The 16,072-nt window shown below is 45.0% G+C and overlaps 1 protein-coding gene across 1 annotated transcript; it reads left to right on the top strand.

Moving 5' to 3' along the window:
• The first annotated feature begins 2,380 nt into the window (after positions 1 to 2,380).
• LOC111589794 (serine/threonine-protein phosphatase 7 long form homolog) lies at positions 2,381 to 2,946 on the top strand. Its single transcript, XM_023300712.2, has 3 exons — positions 2,381 to 2,418; positions 2,511 to 2,719; positions 2,802 to 2,946. Exons 1-3 carry the CDS (start codon positions 2,416 to 2,418, stop codon positions 2,944 to 2,946), a joined length of 357 nt encoding a protein of 118 aa, XP_023156480.2. The 5' UTR covers positions 2,381 to 2,415.
• Positions 2,947 to 16,072: the final 13,126 nt, after the last annotated feature.

Below are 16,072 nucleotides of genomic sequence, written 5' to 3'. Positions count from 1 at the left end.
ATTGATGGTACTTTTCTGCTTGGGAAGTATAAGGGCACATTGTTGGTTGCCATATCATGCGACGCAGACAACTCACTGGTTCCTTTGGCATTTGCTTTAGTGGAGAGGGAGAACAGAGATAGTTGGTCTTGGTTCTTGCGGCTTGTACGCATCCATGTCGTAGGCCCTGGACGCGAGGTTGGTGTCATATCTGACAGACACCAAGGTATTCTTAATGCAGTGCAAGAGCAGATTCCTGGCTACGCACCCATGCACCACAGATGGTGCACTCGACATCTAGCAGAAAATCTTCTTCGAAAGGATCATAGCAAGGCTAACTTCCCCCTTTTTGAGGAGGTATGTCGTCAGTTGGAGGTTTCGTTTTTCGAGGATAAGTTGAAGGAACTAAAAGATGCAACAAATGCTGAAGGTAAGAACTGGATTGCTGAGGGAACCGCACAAATGGACAAGGGCCTACGACGAAGGTGGCTGGCGGTTCGAGTTTCAGACTAGCAACATGGCCGAGTCATTTAACAGTGTGCTCAAGGGTATACGGGGCATGCCAGTCAATGTTATAGTAACATTCACTTTTTATAGGCTAGTGGCTTAGTTTAATGATAGACACGCGCAGGCCAAGGCAATGCAGACCCGAGGGCAGAGATGGGCACCTAAACCAACATCACACCTTAATAATGCAAAGGAACGTGCCCATAGACATGAGGTACAATGCTTTGATGAGGAGCTGGGTAAATACGAGGTAACAACACTAGGCGGCATAACTTCCGACGGTGAGGTGCGACCTTCGAGGACACATGTCGTGTTACTTGATGCATTCTGGTGTGGATGTGGTAAACCTAGACAATACCATTTTCCATGTTCTCATTATGTTGCGGCCGCACGTCATCGTAACTTTGCATTTGAGAGCAGAATACCTTCTGAGTTCAGTGTAGAGAGCTTAGTACGTACCTGGAGCCCTCGTTTTGAGCCATTTCTTGATGAGTCACAATGGCCACCGTACACCGGTCCGGTATACGTTGCTGATCCAGCGCATCGATGGGACAAACGTGGTAGTAGGAAAAGGAGCCGGTGCAACATGGTTATGGATCAGGTTTCCGGTCGCAGTAGGAGAGGACGAGCGTCCCCCTTTCTCGTGGACCCAGAGCAGAATGAATGCGGAAAATGCGGTAGACTTGGCCACAACTCACGTACATGCATTTGGACACTTAGTCAGGTGTGATATATTTTTTTATACACAAATTTTATTCTAATATGTCGATTTTTTTGTTACACTTTGTACACAACTTATATTCTAATATGTTGATATCTTAATTTGCAGGATGGCGCAGTTCCACTTGCTGGACCCTCACTACGACGAGCACCACAGGGGCCGTCTCACCGCAGAGGGAGAGGTAACATTTTGTACATAAATTAAATTTTCGAATTAATATGTGCGACCTATATTTTACTAATGAAAATTCTTTTGATTGCTAGGTGTTGCCCGTTCTGCGGGTCCGGACCCACGACCGGTTTCTGGAGGAGATGAGGTACGATGAGAGGTACACTCCTCTCCTACAGAGGGCTGGCTTGGACGTCTTATCGTACCAGGTCCGCCGTGGGCTGCCCACTTTCAACCCAGCGGCGTTGACGGCTCTGGTCGACAGGTAAAGACTTCTCTAGTTGTTTAATATTTACAATTATCAAATCTACTTTGCATACTAATGATTTTGTATTCTTTTGTCTTCCAATAGGTGGCGGCCAGAGACTCACACTTTCCACCTTCCCTGCGGTGAGATGACTGTGACGCTTGAAGATTGTCAGAAGATTCTTGGTCTCAGCATTATGGGTCGTCCAGTGACCGGTCAGGCATCACCAGGCGGTTGGAGGCAGAGGGTGGAGGCCTTTCTTGGGAGACTGCTTCCGGATGAGCTACGAGGTAGCCACAACACCGGAGTCCCACTGACCTGGCTTAGGCAGAGCTTTGGGCAGTGTCCACCTGGTGCAGATGAGCAGACGGTTGGATACCATTGTCGAGCTTGGATTCTCCATCTCTTTGGTTCAGTTCTTTTTCCAGACGCGACAGGCGACAGCGCGTCATGGATGTTTCTGCCCTGCCTGCCTGACTGGGATACGACCGGAGGTTACAGCTGGGCTTCAGCAGTGTTGGCCTTCCTGTACAGGCAACTTTGCGAGGCTTGTCGTCGTTCGTCGAGGACCGCCAGCTTAGGTGGATGTGTCTACCTACTACAGCTGTGGATGTGGGCACACATACTAGTCGGGCGACCCAGAGAGTTTCCTCCTCGTGAGTGGTTCGTGGTAGCCGGTCATCGGCTTAAGCCCACGGCTGCTTACCGCTGGGACCAGGTCGAGGAGCCATTCGCACGACACCAGCGTGCTTACGTGGAGTACTCAAACGAGCTCGACGCACTTACTCCTTCGATGGTGAGTTGTCTCCTTTTTTCTTTTTACATGTCCTTTCTACTTTTATCACACGACACCAGCGTGGTTACATGGGCTTTCTAAAACTTTTGCAGGTGACTTGGCAACCGTATCTTGATCCATATTTCGCCAGCATACAGTTGAGCAGCATGTGCTCAATAGACGAGGACATCTACCTCATGAGGTGTCCCCTCATCTGTTTTTATGCTGTTGAGTACCACTTGCCCCACAGAGTTGCTCGACAGTTCGGATTGCGCCAGGAGTTTCCGGTGGAGCCATTCTCGACTTCAATAGAACTTCATAAGTGAGTTACTACATGCACTTGTTATTGTAACTAATAATTGAAATATCAGTTAGTCGCTAATATATGGTTCTAACTTTTGCAGGTTCGACAGACAGAGACAGAAGAAGGTCACGGACTTCGAGACGCACCATCGTGATTACATTGATGAATGGAACCAGCAGGGGGATCTGAACTATGAGAATGACCAGGCGCATACAAACTACAACTTCTGGAGGTATTTGATTTGATATTCTGGTGTGACTAGGTGCAAGCTGAAGGGACAGTGGACAGCAGCAGACTACGCCGAGCAAGAATCGTCAGACGACGAAGACACAACTTTCGACATAGCTGCTCGGCACGGATCCCAAATTGAGGCTGCTCCAATCCTTGATAGAGTGGTAACTATTTCTTTACTAAAATTAGAGATTTCAATTCAATGTTTTATGTCTACTTTTGAGCATCCTAATGTCTTAACTTGTGATAGGGAAACTCTATGCTCGTATCTGTTGTTGAACTCGAGCGTATCTCACAGAGAACTTCAGATACTACTACGTTATCATTACTATCAGTGAGTATCAATGTCTAACAGAAAACGTGTTTATTTGTATGTTGTAACATATGTCTTTAACTAACATTTCGATTACAGAGGGTATCACGTCGTCTTCGTCGAGCAGCGGCTCGGTGTGGATGCCGGTCTCTAGCGGGCGTTGACGTGCAGCTGCCTGTGCCTCGTATGCAGCAGGACGTTCAGCCTCCCATTTGTGCAGTTGGACCATCTACAGCAGGACTCAGCTCGTCGCGATCGACGCGGGACACGTTTGAGAACGTGGCCCAGGACGACGACGACGACGACGATGACGACGACGACGACGACGCTGGCGCTGGCGCTGGCGCCGCAGGTCAGGTGGAGATTGGACCGTCTCAGTTGCAGGATGCTCCTACAACTCAGCAAACACAGTTGACACCACGTAGAAGGCGTCCACGAGACCCTTACACTCCAGGCACCGACGCTCTTGGGGCCAAGGGCAAGGGTAAGACTAGGAGGAAATGAATACTTTTGTGATATGGACTGTGTGATTTGGACTTATGCTGGAGACGTTGTAATATGAACTATGTTATGTGTTTTGGACTATGTGTTGGGGAACTTGTATTTTGGACTTTGTTTGTGGACATTATATGAAGAACTATGTTCTGTGGATGTTTTTATATTCGATGTTATTTTGTGATGTATTATATGTTGAAATGCTTATATGTCTTATAATATGTGATTATTTGAACTGTGGTTGTTAATAAAACAAGGGGAACTCTTGCAAAATTTTTTTGTGAACTGTAAAAAACATAATAAGCAATAAGTAACGCATCTTTAGAGTTCTAAATTATTTTTGATACGTAAATACTACATAATAGGCTACAATTCTTCAGTCTGAATCACAATCTATGAGTAACTCATCTTCGGAGTCATCCGTCGCGCAATCCTCAACAACAACCTCATTCCACTTGCTGCATTGTCCTGCATCACACTTGTCATCAGTTCTTTTGTAATAATTGGCTTCTGCTTCATCTGCAGCTTGGGAGAATAGCTCATCCTCAGTCTCAGCCTCATCAGACTTCTTCTTGTAATAAGCTGCCTCTACCTCTGCGGCGGCCTGTGACATAAACTCATCCTCTTCCTCTTGAGCACGTAATCCAGCCTCAGCTAGTGCTATGAGCTCACTCAACCTTGACATGTCGTCCTCCTCTTCTTCATGTAATCCTGCCTCTGCGAGGGCGATAAGCTCACTCAATCTAGATGTGTCGTCGTCCTCCTCCTCCATCAGCTCAACCGTTGCCATTTTATCCTGAACATATCTCGCATGCGCCTCATCGGCCAAATAGTTTACGCCGCTTCCAATCTCTGCAAATATAATGAGAAAATTAAGTTAGCAAAGTCAGGATAAATAAATTGTACTAACATAATTATAATATCATTTATCTCACTTACTTCCCTTGAGGCGATCAGCAAGATTATCCAACATCTGTTTCTCGGCTTGAGCCGCTTCCCATTCCCTTGCATCCTGTGCTCTCTTCTCATCTGCCGCCTTCAACCTCCTATACTCTGCACGCTTCGGGCTATCATAAAAGGCAGATTTTGCTTCCCTACGCATGTCGCGTATGCGATCGTTAATGTACGAATCAACGAGTCGAGATCCACAACGCATCTTCTGTCCCATTATTCTCTTGGACTCTATTGTGCGCATCACCTCTCCTTTGTCGTCGTAACTCTCCCAACTGCATTTCCTCGTCTCCTACAAAAAAATAGTAAGTACCGCTATAACATTACATCTGGTGCAAAAAAAATACCAACCTCATCGTAATCGACCATATGTCCACAAAAATATCCAACGCCAAGCTCCGAAGGAACTAATCCATACTTAGCTTCAATACCACATTTGCAGAGTACTGGATCAAATTTGACCTCTTCTGCCGCCCACCCCATGTATCTCTTTTCCTTTACCTCTGGCTCTGGCCAATGGGACAAAGGACCATACAACCACTCTCTGAAACGACACTTACGCCACCCGTATGGCTGCAAGAGAAAAAATTAGTAATTTATTGTAAATAAAAACTAGTTTATACATTAAGCATATCAATGGGCTCACATAATCAATGTTCGGACAACAGAACTGCTTGTCATAGTCTTCGTCGATGACAGCACGGTCTCCACAATCGCATCGAGGCGGTGAGTCCATCCGTCTTTCTGTTGCTACCTCCTTCTCCTCATCCGTCATTGGTGGAGGATTCGGGGGAGGAGGTACCCAACGCTTAAAACGCTCATAACTTGTCTTTCCACTCAACCAATTAACGAAAAGAAGATATCGAGGGTCAAATTTATCAGGACCATCGATCCACTGGAAAAAGAAACACTTCTGATGTCCCTAAAATAATGGAAAGATGCACTATTACATATCTACAAAAAAATGAATGCGAACAAAATTAAGTGATAAGTCATAAGCTACGTACGTCCAAAGTGCCACAAAGGTAGTAGCAGCGAGCAGCCGTGTCTGGATGTTGTGATTGATGTACCCAAGCCAGTCTGCCACAGTCACAGTTAGGCACGGGGAGTTCAGGAGGAACAGGAGCATCCTTACTAGATACGTCCGGATATAACTCCCGAGGACGACCTCTCTTCTGCCACAACGCCTCTCGGTACATGTCTTTCATCTAATAAACGATTATAATTATCACTTATACCTATTATGCTTTATAATAAGTTTACACAAACTAATAATCGAAATGATAATATAATAGGTGTATACAAATTATTAAACTAAAAACCTAATATACAAAACGAATCAGTTCGAAATCATACCTTGGTCTACGAAGTGAACCAACTCAAATCTTTGAATCCAGGAAATTTTTACGAAGTTTGGAAATGGGATGAAATGAGCTGCTCTCGGCCAGCCGCGCGGGCGTTTTTATAGGAATTCGTAGCTCGGCGCCAAGATCTGTGGCGCCGAGCTACGAGGCCGCGCCGCCGCCACGTCAGCGCCAGGTCAGCCCTGGACGCAGCTAGCCGTTGCGGCCACGTCACAGCTCGGCGCCATAGGCTGTGGCGCCGAGCTGTGTTAACTCGGCGCCGCAGGCTATGGCGCCGAGCTAAGGGTCCAAAACTGCATTTAAAATTTTTTTAGGTCTAAACGTAAATTTACTTCAGTTTAAGGGCTAAAATACAAAAAATTCGGTGTATAAGAGCATCTCCAAGAGACTCTTTATTTTTTACTCTCTATTTGACTCTTTATTTGTCTCTCCATAAATATTAAATTATACATATAACATCTCATTCCAACAGACTCCCCAAAATGCAATTTAGCTTGGCTAGCGAGAGTTGTTAGCCAAATTTAGCTAGTGAGGAAGTTAATTTAGAGAGTCAGATAACTTAGCAAGTTAGGCCCTGTTTGGGAACAAAGTTTTTGAAAACCACAGTTTTTAAAATGCTACAGTATACTTTAGTCATGACAATACCGCAGTTTACAATACCGCAGTTTTGAAAACTAAGGTCCAGACCTAAGTTTAGAATACCTTAAAACAACTATAGCATTTGCAATACTTCAGTTTTGAAAACAGAGATTTTAGCCAGCTTGTCAAACACCATTCTGTATATAATACTGCAGTATTTGAGAATACTGCAGTATTCTTCCAAAACTGTGAAAAAACTTCACTCCCAAACACCCCCTTAAATGGCTACTATGTTGAAGACCTATTATGCTATTAATTAGCTAAAATTTAGCTTGATAAGCTATTTAGCTACTCTCTTGGAGATGCTCTAAGTTGACTTGTAAATAAACGTAAGGCTATCTCTATCAGATCTCCTATCATATTCTTTATCCTATCCTATATTTCAAACTTCTATCTATAAACAGTGTTAAACAATATCATCTATAGTTCCGTGTCTCCCTATTTTTCACGCGCCACTGGAGATACTCAAGATTAGATTATTAACTTTTCTCTAATTAATATAAATATATGATTAATTAGTAGTTAGGCATGATATGGATGACAGTGCCCTGAGATGCCCTGCCCGTATTTCTTCAAAACAAAGAGAAGGGAGCCATAAGAATCTTGGGACTCTTCATCCTGCTGTCATGTGTGACGACACATCGACTTTTATATTAGTATCTAGCATGCAGGCCGGTGGTGGTATTTGTTGATGCAGTAGAAAAGGTAGCCGGCCGCGCCGCGCTCGACTGTGCCAACATGCTCGATCGGCACGCGCTAGTCAAGATCAAAATTGTATCTTATTGGCTATACCTCTCGGCGAGCTTTCACGATGTTCTAGATACTTAGATAGCTTTGTCAATCTTAATACAACATCAGTTTAATTTGTCTTTAGATTGGTTTAGTAAGTCTGCTGTATTTTTGTTGTATTCAAGGTTATGTGTCGACTGTGGACGTGCTAGTCTTTGGCAACTTTCTTTTGCATTTTAGCGTTTTTGGGGTTTTTTCACAATTATGCTCTTTGCAGTTTCATTTTAAAAAATGGACTCAAACCTCGGCGCCATCATTATTGGCGTCGAGGTAACGCATAGTGGCGCCGACATAATTGGCGCCAACTTTTCCTACGTGGCAAACGATGTGGCAAGTTCCAGGGGGTCAGCGCCATAGATCTTGGCGCCGACCCCCCTTGATGGCGAGGGGGTCGGCGCCAAGATCTATGACGTCGACCCCCTGAGACTTGCCACATCGTCTGTCACGTAGGAAAAGTTGGCGCCAATGGTACTGGCGTCGTTGTGCGTTACCTCGGCGCCAATGATGATGACGCCGAGGTTCGGGTCCATTTTTTAAAATGAAACTGCAAAGGACATAGTTGTGCAAAAAAGAACTCAAAAAGGGCATAGTTGCCGCAGCAAAGTCTTGATCGAGGTTGCGGCTCTCGATGTTTTGGCGGTGCTCGCGCGCCCTTTCCAGGGAGATCCGGGCGTCCTCTCCCGTACGCCTGCGGTTGAGCTCTGCCCGGAGGTCATCAGTCTGTGCACCCCTTACGGAAGTCGAGCGCACAGACGCCGTGGCTTCGCGTTGGCGCCGGGATGACCGGGGCCTAGATCTGGTCGAGGTAGAATGCGCCATACCGAGTAACCGGTCGACGTCGTCACGCCACTGCTTCATGGCCCCTGGTGAAGCCGTGGAGTTAGGGGGTGGCGTAGCAACTCCGTGGAGTTAGGGGGTGGAGTAGCAACTCCCTGGTGGCAGATAATGTCGTAGGTGTTGCCCTCGACGGAGTCCAGGATACTTGCGCAGGCGTGTGCTGTTGCACGGCGTGTACAACAACAGCCCCAGACTCAGGGCGGTCGGGTACTCGCGGCGCAGAGGACACAACTTCTTGCTCCATCGCCAAATCTTCCGAAGTTTCGGCGCGGTGCTCGATGATTCGCACCATCATGCTGAGCGAGGGAACAAGCAAAATCTTCAAGCCTACCCCCTACCTGGCGCGCCAAATGTCGGAGGGTAAATCTCTCCGGCCGGGTGGCGGATTGCACCAGCCTTAATTCCTAAAATGAGGAGGGGCCTACGCGTCTTGCTTGTTACGAGGTTGGTGGATGAACACACGAGAGCACACGAGGATTTAGAGTGGTTCGGGTCGCCGGGGCGTAACACCCTACTCCACTGTGTAATGTATTGTGAGTCTGAGCTTGGATCTGTCTTGTAACGTCGCATGTCTCCCCTTTTATAGCTGAAGGGGGCATGCACAAAGGTACTGAGCCCCGACATGTGGGCTCAGGGACATAGAGAATATAACACTTGGGACTATAAATATTTGCTGCCGGGGCAATCTCCTTGTGTCCTGTCACCCAAGATCTGTGTATCTTCGGCGTGCAGGGGAAGCTTCTTGCAGAAGGGATAAAACAGTGTGCTGCCTGGCACGGGCGCATTGTTTACCAGCAGACCCAGCAGGCGCGCCGTCTGCTGGATGACCTTGACGCCGCCTGCCAGCGGATGGGACGGGACACATTAAATGCTGAGAGGGCACGTCACCCGTCAGCGCAGTGGCAGGCGACGCGTCCTCTCCTCAATAAATGCAGGCGCTGCACGGCTTTACGTCAGGCTCGGCCCGATGGCTTATGTCATGGGCCACAAGCAGCAGGTCTCTATCTGAGCGGGAAGTGAAGGGCAAGGCCTGAACACGTGTCAGCACCGGACCCTACTTACGCCAGGGTCCTCCTCGTTCCGGGACCTTGCTGAGGTTCGGACCTTATTCGGAGGCTCCGGACTTATACGTATAGGGGTCCGGTGTCCTTCTGTGGAGGTCCGGACCCCACAATACATATTGGGATGTGTTGTCTTTTCTTGCCATGTGACGCCCTTTGGCCTGCCCATGCGGTGGGGTCAGGCGCCGCCTCCGCGTGGCCTGGAGATGTCGCATGAGTGCGACGTCTTCATGCTGTAGAAGAGGATACACCTGATTTAGGGTATCGACAAAATGGTTGATTTGAGACTTGCTCCCCGAGCGGAGTCTTGGGTGTGCGTGGTTGTCTCTTAGCCATGTCTAATATGGAGTTGTCTCCTCCTCTCAAAGTCTTAAGGACGCTTTACCAATATTCAAGAATATGCCTTTTATCGAGCGCTGGCCATATTATGAAAACACGATTAATGGATAATCTCGTGATAATTGTTTGGTGTTCTAAATGTTATTATTTGATTATATAAATTCGATTAAGATTAAGATAATTTTACTCTGAAAATACCTTATAATTATAATTTGGGGTGAAGAGAATACTACGCTACCTACCATGACTTTCGATTCTTTTTTAGACAGAGTCAAAGATGTACGTACGTACGTTTGTACAAACACCCATTTAATTAATTTCACGGAACGGAACCTGAACATACGAGAGTATAGCCGCATCAGATCGTAAGCTAGACCATTAACAAAAGGGGAGGATTAGAATCGAAATATAGCGTTGCAGACATGATATATGTCCAGCCAGTGCAACTGTGCAAGCAACTAACACGTACAGTACTACGTACGTACGCTTCGTTCAATACTCGTGAGACAGATCGGACAGCTCAGCCCGTGATGAACGAACGTTCTCGAGGGAGGGAAACTTGCTGGCATGTGGCATATCCATATACATATTGTCATGCATATGTATATTGCTAACTTGCCAGGTCCAAACTCTATCGTCCGAAGTCTACGGAGATGTCCAAATCAATGTATCATTGGACATCATTATTCAAAGATCTTGTGCCTACAAACATTAGGGTTATAACTTATAGACACGGACAGACAAGACCACTCTTACCATAAAGGGGGCGTTTAGACCCCTTAAGGAATTAAAATTTACTTATTAATTGAATATGTTATTTGGTTTGGAATTTGACGTTCCACAACTTTTCAAAGTTCAGCTATAAATCTATCTTAAATTTATAGGATGGGGTGAAAATTGATTTTATTTATCACTAGTCTATATTTCTACTCTGTAACTTATAGACCCTCTTCGGCTCGCTCTCCTATAATAGAAATGCAACATATAAATATCCCCATATGACCAACAATAGTATACAAATATAATCTATATAAAGCCATACTAGTTTAATTGATCTATGCCTAAATTATTATTATTAGAATGAAATTCAATTCTAAGCATCCAAACGATACCTAAAGGGAAATTATATATTGCACACCGACAAAGAGTGGTTTTAACTGTTGGACACTAGACATGATACTATTTATCAGGAACACAGCGCCACACCTTAATGATACAAATTCTATTTTAGGAAAAATCTTGTTGTCGGGCAAAAGATCCCTGGGCCCCTGAGACCCGGCCATCGGTCAGATAGAGCATGGGAGAAAGACCTCCAGACTACTGGGGACCACCGGCCAGCACGAGGATGAGGGAATTGTCTACACTGTAAGTGCCCGCCCCCGGATAAACCCCAAGGCACCGAGCCCGAGGTCGAGCGATGCGGAGCTAGAGAGGAGTGCACTCGAGGGGAGACTGACCCACCATAAATGGCTGACCGTATTAACTACGTCTGGCATCGAGCCATAGTAGAGAAACGGTCCGCCTCCCACTGATGACCTGTGAGCCCCTCGGTCTACGACGCACTCATGACATACAAGCCCATCGGACCGCAGTGCACTCATGACCTATTGAGACTAGGCCTGAGTCCGCAGGCCATCTACAGGGCCCACAATACGACAAGCAACGCCAAGATCTAGGCTACGGAGGCCAGGGGTCGACGTGGTGTAGAGGCAGTAATGATGGCGCCAAGGCTCCACACCGCCACACCGTTCGTCATAATTTAGCACGAGCAGAGACGAACGGGTGGCCAAGATGCCTACGGACAACGCGAGTTCACCAGGGTAAAACACTCAGTTTTAACACAACATAGTAGCTCCTTCTCGAAGAAGCTACTGGTGGCCGCCCCCACCTTGGCAAAAAAAAAGGAGGAGGTCGGTCACGAGACGGAAGGAGGAACACCAGAAGAGGAAAGACCAACACAGGCAACACACACTCGACGAGACCAGAAGACCCAAAAACCGGAGCTAAGGCTTAGTTTAGGACTCCAGTCCCGTTGTCTTTAGGTCCACCCCCACATAAGAGACTTGGGAGCTCTTCTTTCCCCTTTTCTCCGCTTGTAACCCCTACTACGAGCATTGAGCAACAAAGGTGCCAGTACCGCGAGCCGTCGAAGACCGGATGTAGGGACGTTCAGCCCAAACCAATATAAACCTTGTGCCTACCGAGCACCCCATCCAGAATCCAGAACACCCACATGCAAATTTACTTGTCAGAGTGGAGGTTCGAAACATCGACAATTTGTAAATGTGAGATATGAACAAAAAACAGAAGTTTTTTTTGCCCCTGCTGAAAATTGTTATGTCTGACGGCCTTTAATAGCCGTCGGACATAAGGCGTGTCTTATGTCCGACGGCTACTAAAGACCGTTGGACATTAAACCGGTGACACCCGACGACCTCCATACAAGCCGTTGCATGGAGGCGGTCAGAACTAAAAGAGTGGGGCCCACTAGCAACCATTACGGCCGTTAACAGTTACAATTGCCGAGGGCTCTTTCCGACCGTCGTACTATTTCGGACCTATTAAAGTCGAGAGCCAAAACCGTTGGATATAACCCGAAAGGCGTCGGAAATAAGCTATTTTTGTCGGCATAAGTCTTATTTCCGAAATAGCTTATTTCCGACGGTTTTAGGCCTCAGAAATTTTCTGTTGTAATGTTGTGATATGATGGAATTGGACTAACTAGCTCTGGAGGCTGGACCAAATTACTTGATCAACTGTTTTCGTGCACTATACGGCAAGAAGAAGACATGGTACTTACTAAAGCAAATATATGTAAGCAATTCCGCAGAAGCAAAGAAAACATGCTAGCTAGCGAGCACAGTCGTGCATGTAAAATGTAAAATGAAGCATTATTTGACCTAATTGTACATATAGGCATTTGCAAAAAAAATGGGGGGCTTGATTTCTGTGGTGGTTGCAGCTCTTACGTGGGCAATGTATATGGTGACCGTAGTGAGTTTGTTTTGTTTTAACAAAACACACGCAATCTGCACTTTTAGACATTATTGTTCCTGCACAGCAGGAGAACATGAGAGAAGTGCAGGAGCAATAATAGACTTTCCTCTCTAATTTCTTTCTTCCGTTTGTATACTTCGTTCCATCATACTACTTGTGTTCAACCGTTGAGCAGAAAATGTTGAAAGAAACGGCCCCGTGCTCGTGCGTGTCCTGAAAACAGGTAGGAACGACGGCCCGTGAAATCGTGGATTCTGCCTCTGAACATGTAGGCAGACAACACAGTAGCTACTAGCTAGGATGATCAGGTTTGGTTTGGACGGCAAGGGCTCTAGTAGACTAGAAGGACGGTTGGAGTAGGCGGCTACATCGGTCGTGGGCCGGCCGGCCGGCGATGATGAATGACAGATTGTGCTCCGTGTTTCCGGCCGACCTCTGACCTGACCGGACCCCAACAACAGCAAGGATTAATTCTTTTGGTTGGAACTGGAACACTTCTTGGGTGGGACACAGGCATCATCTCTACTAGCGTGATGCTGAGTCTTGGAACGGTAGAACGTGTGAGCATAGTAAAAAGAGCCAGAAGGATAGTGAAATGAGTTAAGGGCCTGTTTGGTTTGATGCCTAACTTGTCACACTTTGCCTAACTTTTCTGTCTAAGGTTAGTTTTTCAATTCGAATGACTAACTTTAGGCAAAGTGTGATATATTTAGCCACGAACCAAACAGCCCCGTCTTTTTATTGATCATCGCTATATATATATCTGAACCTCCTTGGATAGATTTATTTATCCTCGACCCTCCTCCTTTTCTTTATAACTTGTGATATTAGATACGTACAAGGGAGAACAATTTCTATGTACAAGAATCATACACTGACGAAATATTTTCTTTAAGACAAGGTTACATCTTGCAACAGAATGAACGGGAGGCTCCTCAAAGCCAACTAACAAGGAAACCGGAATGACGCTCTTGCAAGCTAAGCCCAGCTCAAAAAAGAGCTTAGACTTGCTGTAATCCTTGTCTGGGCCATATCTCTGGCCCGTTCATTTGGTGCACATGGCCCTCGATTTAAACTGGATCCTGGGTCCTGGCCCACCTAAACTAATAATCATCCCTCTTATTAGGCTATTCTCAGTGGTGATTTTAATTGAGTTTCATCTTTATTAAATGTTTCACCACATCAGCAAAGGATTTAATAGGGGGAGAGAGACAAAGAGAGTTTTATTTCTACGAAACTCAGGATGCACAATTTTATCGACAAAAATTTATGTGACGTTCTTGAGAATACTGTAAAAAACTCTGCATAGTGAATAATCTTATCAATTCAAGAGTTTCTTTGCATCTTATTTAAAACTTTTTTTGTTTGAAATCACATCTTCCTTAATACCCCAATAAGATCTTGTTCGGTTATTTTCCATCTCATTTCAATTATGAGAAATTAAGGGCTTGTTTGGGAGCAAGGGATTGAAGAGGTTAAAATCACCTTGCCCATTCAACCCCTTTCTCCCAAACACGTCCTAAGAGAGATTTTGAATTGTTATAGATTTAAACTCACTCAATCTTATCCCTGTCCATATGGTTTGAGATTAAGACAAACAATCCATAAAAGGAATCAATGGATAAAAAATTATTCCTAGAGGATATCCGAATATGACAAGCACCATTTGTACATCTAATAATAAGTTATTTCTCTCCTAACGTCTGGTACTCACAACGTGCTTTCTTTGCTATCTTGCTCGTGTGGTAGATGGGATTATTTGCTCCTCTAAGTGACCATCGCACATGAGACCAAGTTTTGGGCGGACAAGAAGAGGTTCGAGACTGATGCCATATTCGGATCCGCCCTCAACATCCGCAAGGATCTCGATGCCCCCAATCCTCTCCAGGTCCTTTGCTTTCTCTTTGCATTTCTTACAGGAAAAATAATCCTGCTTATACATCAATTCGTTCCAACTAGACATGTGCATGGGTTGGTTAAAGCGGATATGGATGGGTTCTGTGAGTTAGTTTGTTGGGGCTAATTAATTGGTTCCCGGTGCAAGTTCGGTGGGTTAGATGAGTCAACAACGTGTTTGCTTCATGGGGTGGATTGAGTTGTATTGGATGGGTCACATGGGTTGAGTTTACTTCATCATCTGGCCACCATTGATAAACATACATGCCACTAAGATTTCTACATGAACATTTATGTAAGTAATTTTAATTTTACTCCTTTTCAGGGCTGAAATGATTTCCGCGTGGACACTACATGCTATGCCAGGATTGTTGTTTGCATAGTCACACTTTGATTGTATTGTTTGCTCATACAGCATGGCTGGAAATCCAATGATTTGTGGTAATTCTTGGAGATAACTACTCTTCTGTGTCACTTGACCCACTCTCTTACCCACCAGATGATCTGAAAAGTGAGATCTCTTTCAATTGTTCAAATTTGGGAAACAGAAGAAAATAACTGTCTTCTCTTCTAGGTGGCACTCACATATGTCTCTTTTTCCTCAACTCAGCCACAACAAGGCATCGCAAAGAGCCATCATATAGCTACAATATGTGAAGTAATTTTTGGTTCAGTAGCTTTTTTGCTGATGTAGTTAGTTGGTACACTTCTTTGGTTGCATCATATAGGCAAAATCAATATACCTTTTTTTTGGTGTAAATGGTAATATTCTTTTTTACTCTGTTGTTGTGTGATCATGATAACAACCACCTAGATCTAGACGTCTTGCATTAGTTAGCTTAGTTTCATGAGCCGCTAACATTTTAAGATCTTAGAGCTTTTGTCTTCTGGTCAGTCCCACAATAAATTTGCCTGAATGGAAAATTAAAACATCAAATCCTTTAGCAGCTAGGCCTTTAATTTTTCAACTAATAGGAACTCTGAATGTATATTGACATCCATTCATCCCCTTGGGTCCATTTGATCTATCCTCTATCTGTGGACCTTGCTGGTAGTTATGTTGTCCAAAAAAATCCCATGATTTGGTGACCTTGTTGTGCATACCCCAAACTTGTTTGCATTACTAGCTAGACATAGAAATTCAGTAGGAGATCGAGCATAGAAGAGCGATGAGATAGCAGAAAGAACAACTTTATCTTTGTACATATATATGCCTGGCAGCAAAAAGGCCAGGTATTGTTAATACATATGCACAAACTAAATGTAACCTTCCTCGGAGGACCAACCATGGAATATATTGTCAATCCAACAACGTTTATAGCTTGGTTATTAGTTTACAAAAGAACTAGCTATATTGTCATCAATCCAACAACGTTTATTTCTTTTTAAATTCCCATGTTACAAACTAAAACGTGAGTTACTTTAGAATGGAGGGAGTATAATAGATATATGTATGTTC

The sequence above is a fragment of the Zea mays genome, chromosome 7, assembly GCF_902167145.1.
Source record: "Zea mays cultivar B73 chromosome 7, Zm-B73-REFERENCE-NAM-5.0, whole genome shotgun sequence".
NCBI classification, from domain to species: Eukaryota; Viridiplantae; Streptophyta; class Magnoliopsida; order Poales; family Poaceae; genus Zea; species Zea mays.
Note: the sequence above shows the minus strand (reverse complement) of the source record. Positions and strands in the feature narration are given on the sequence as shown.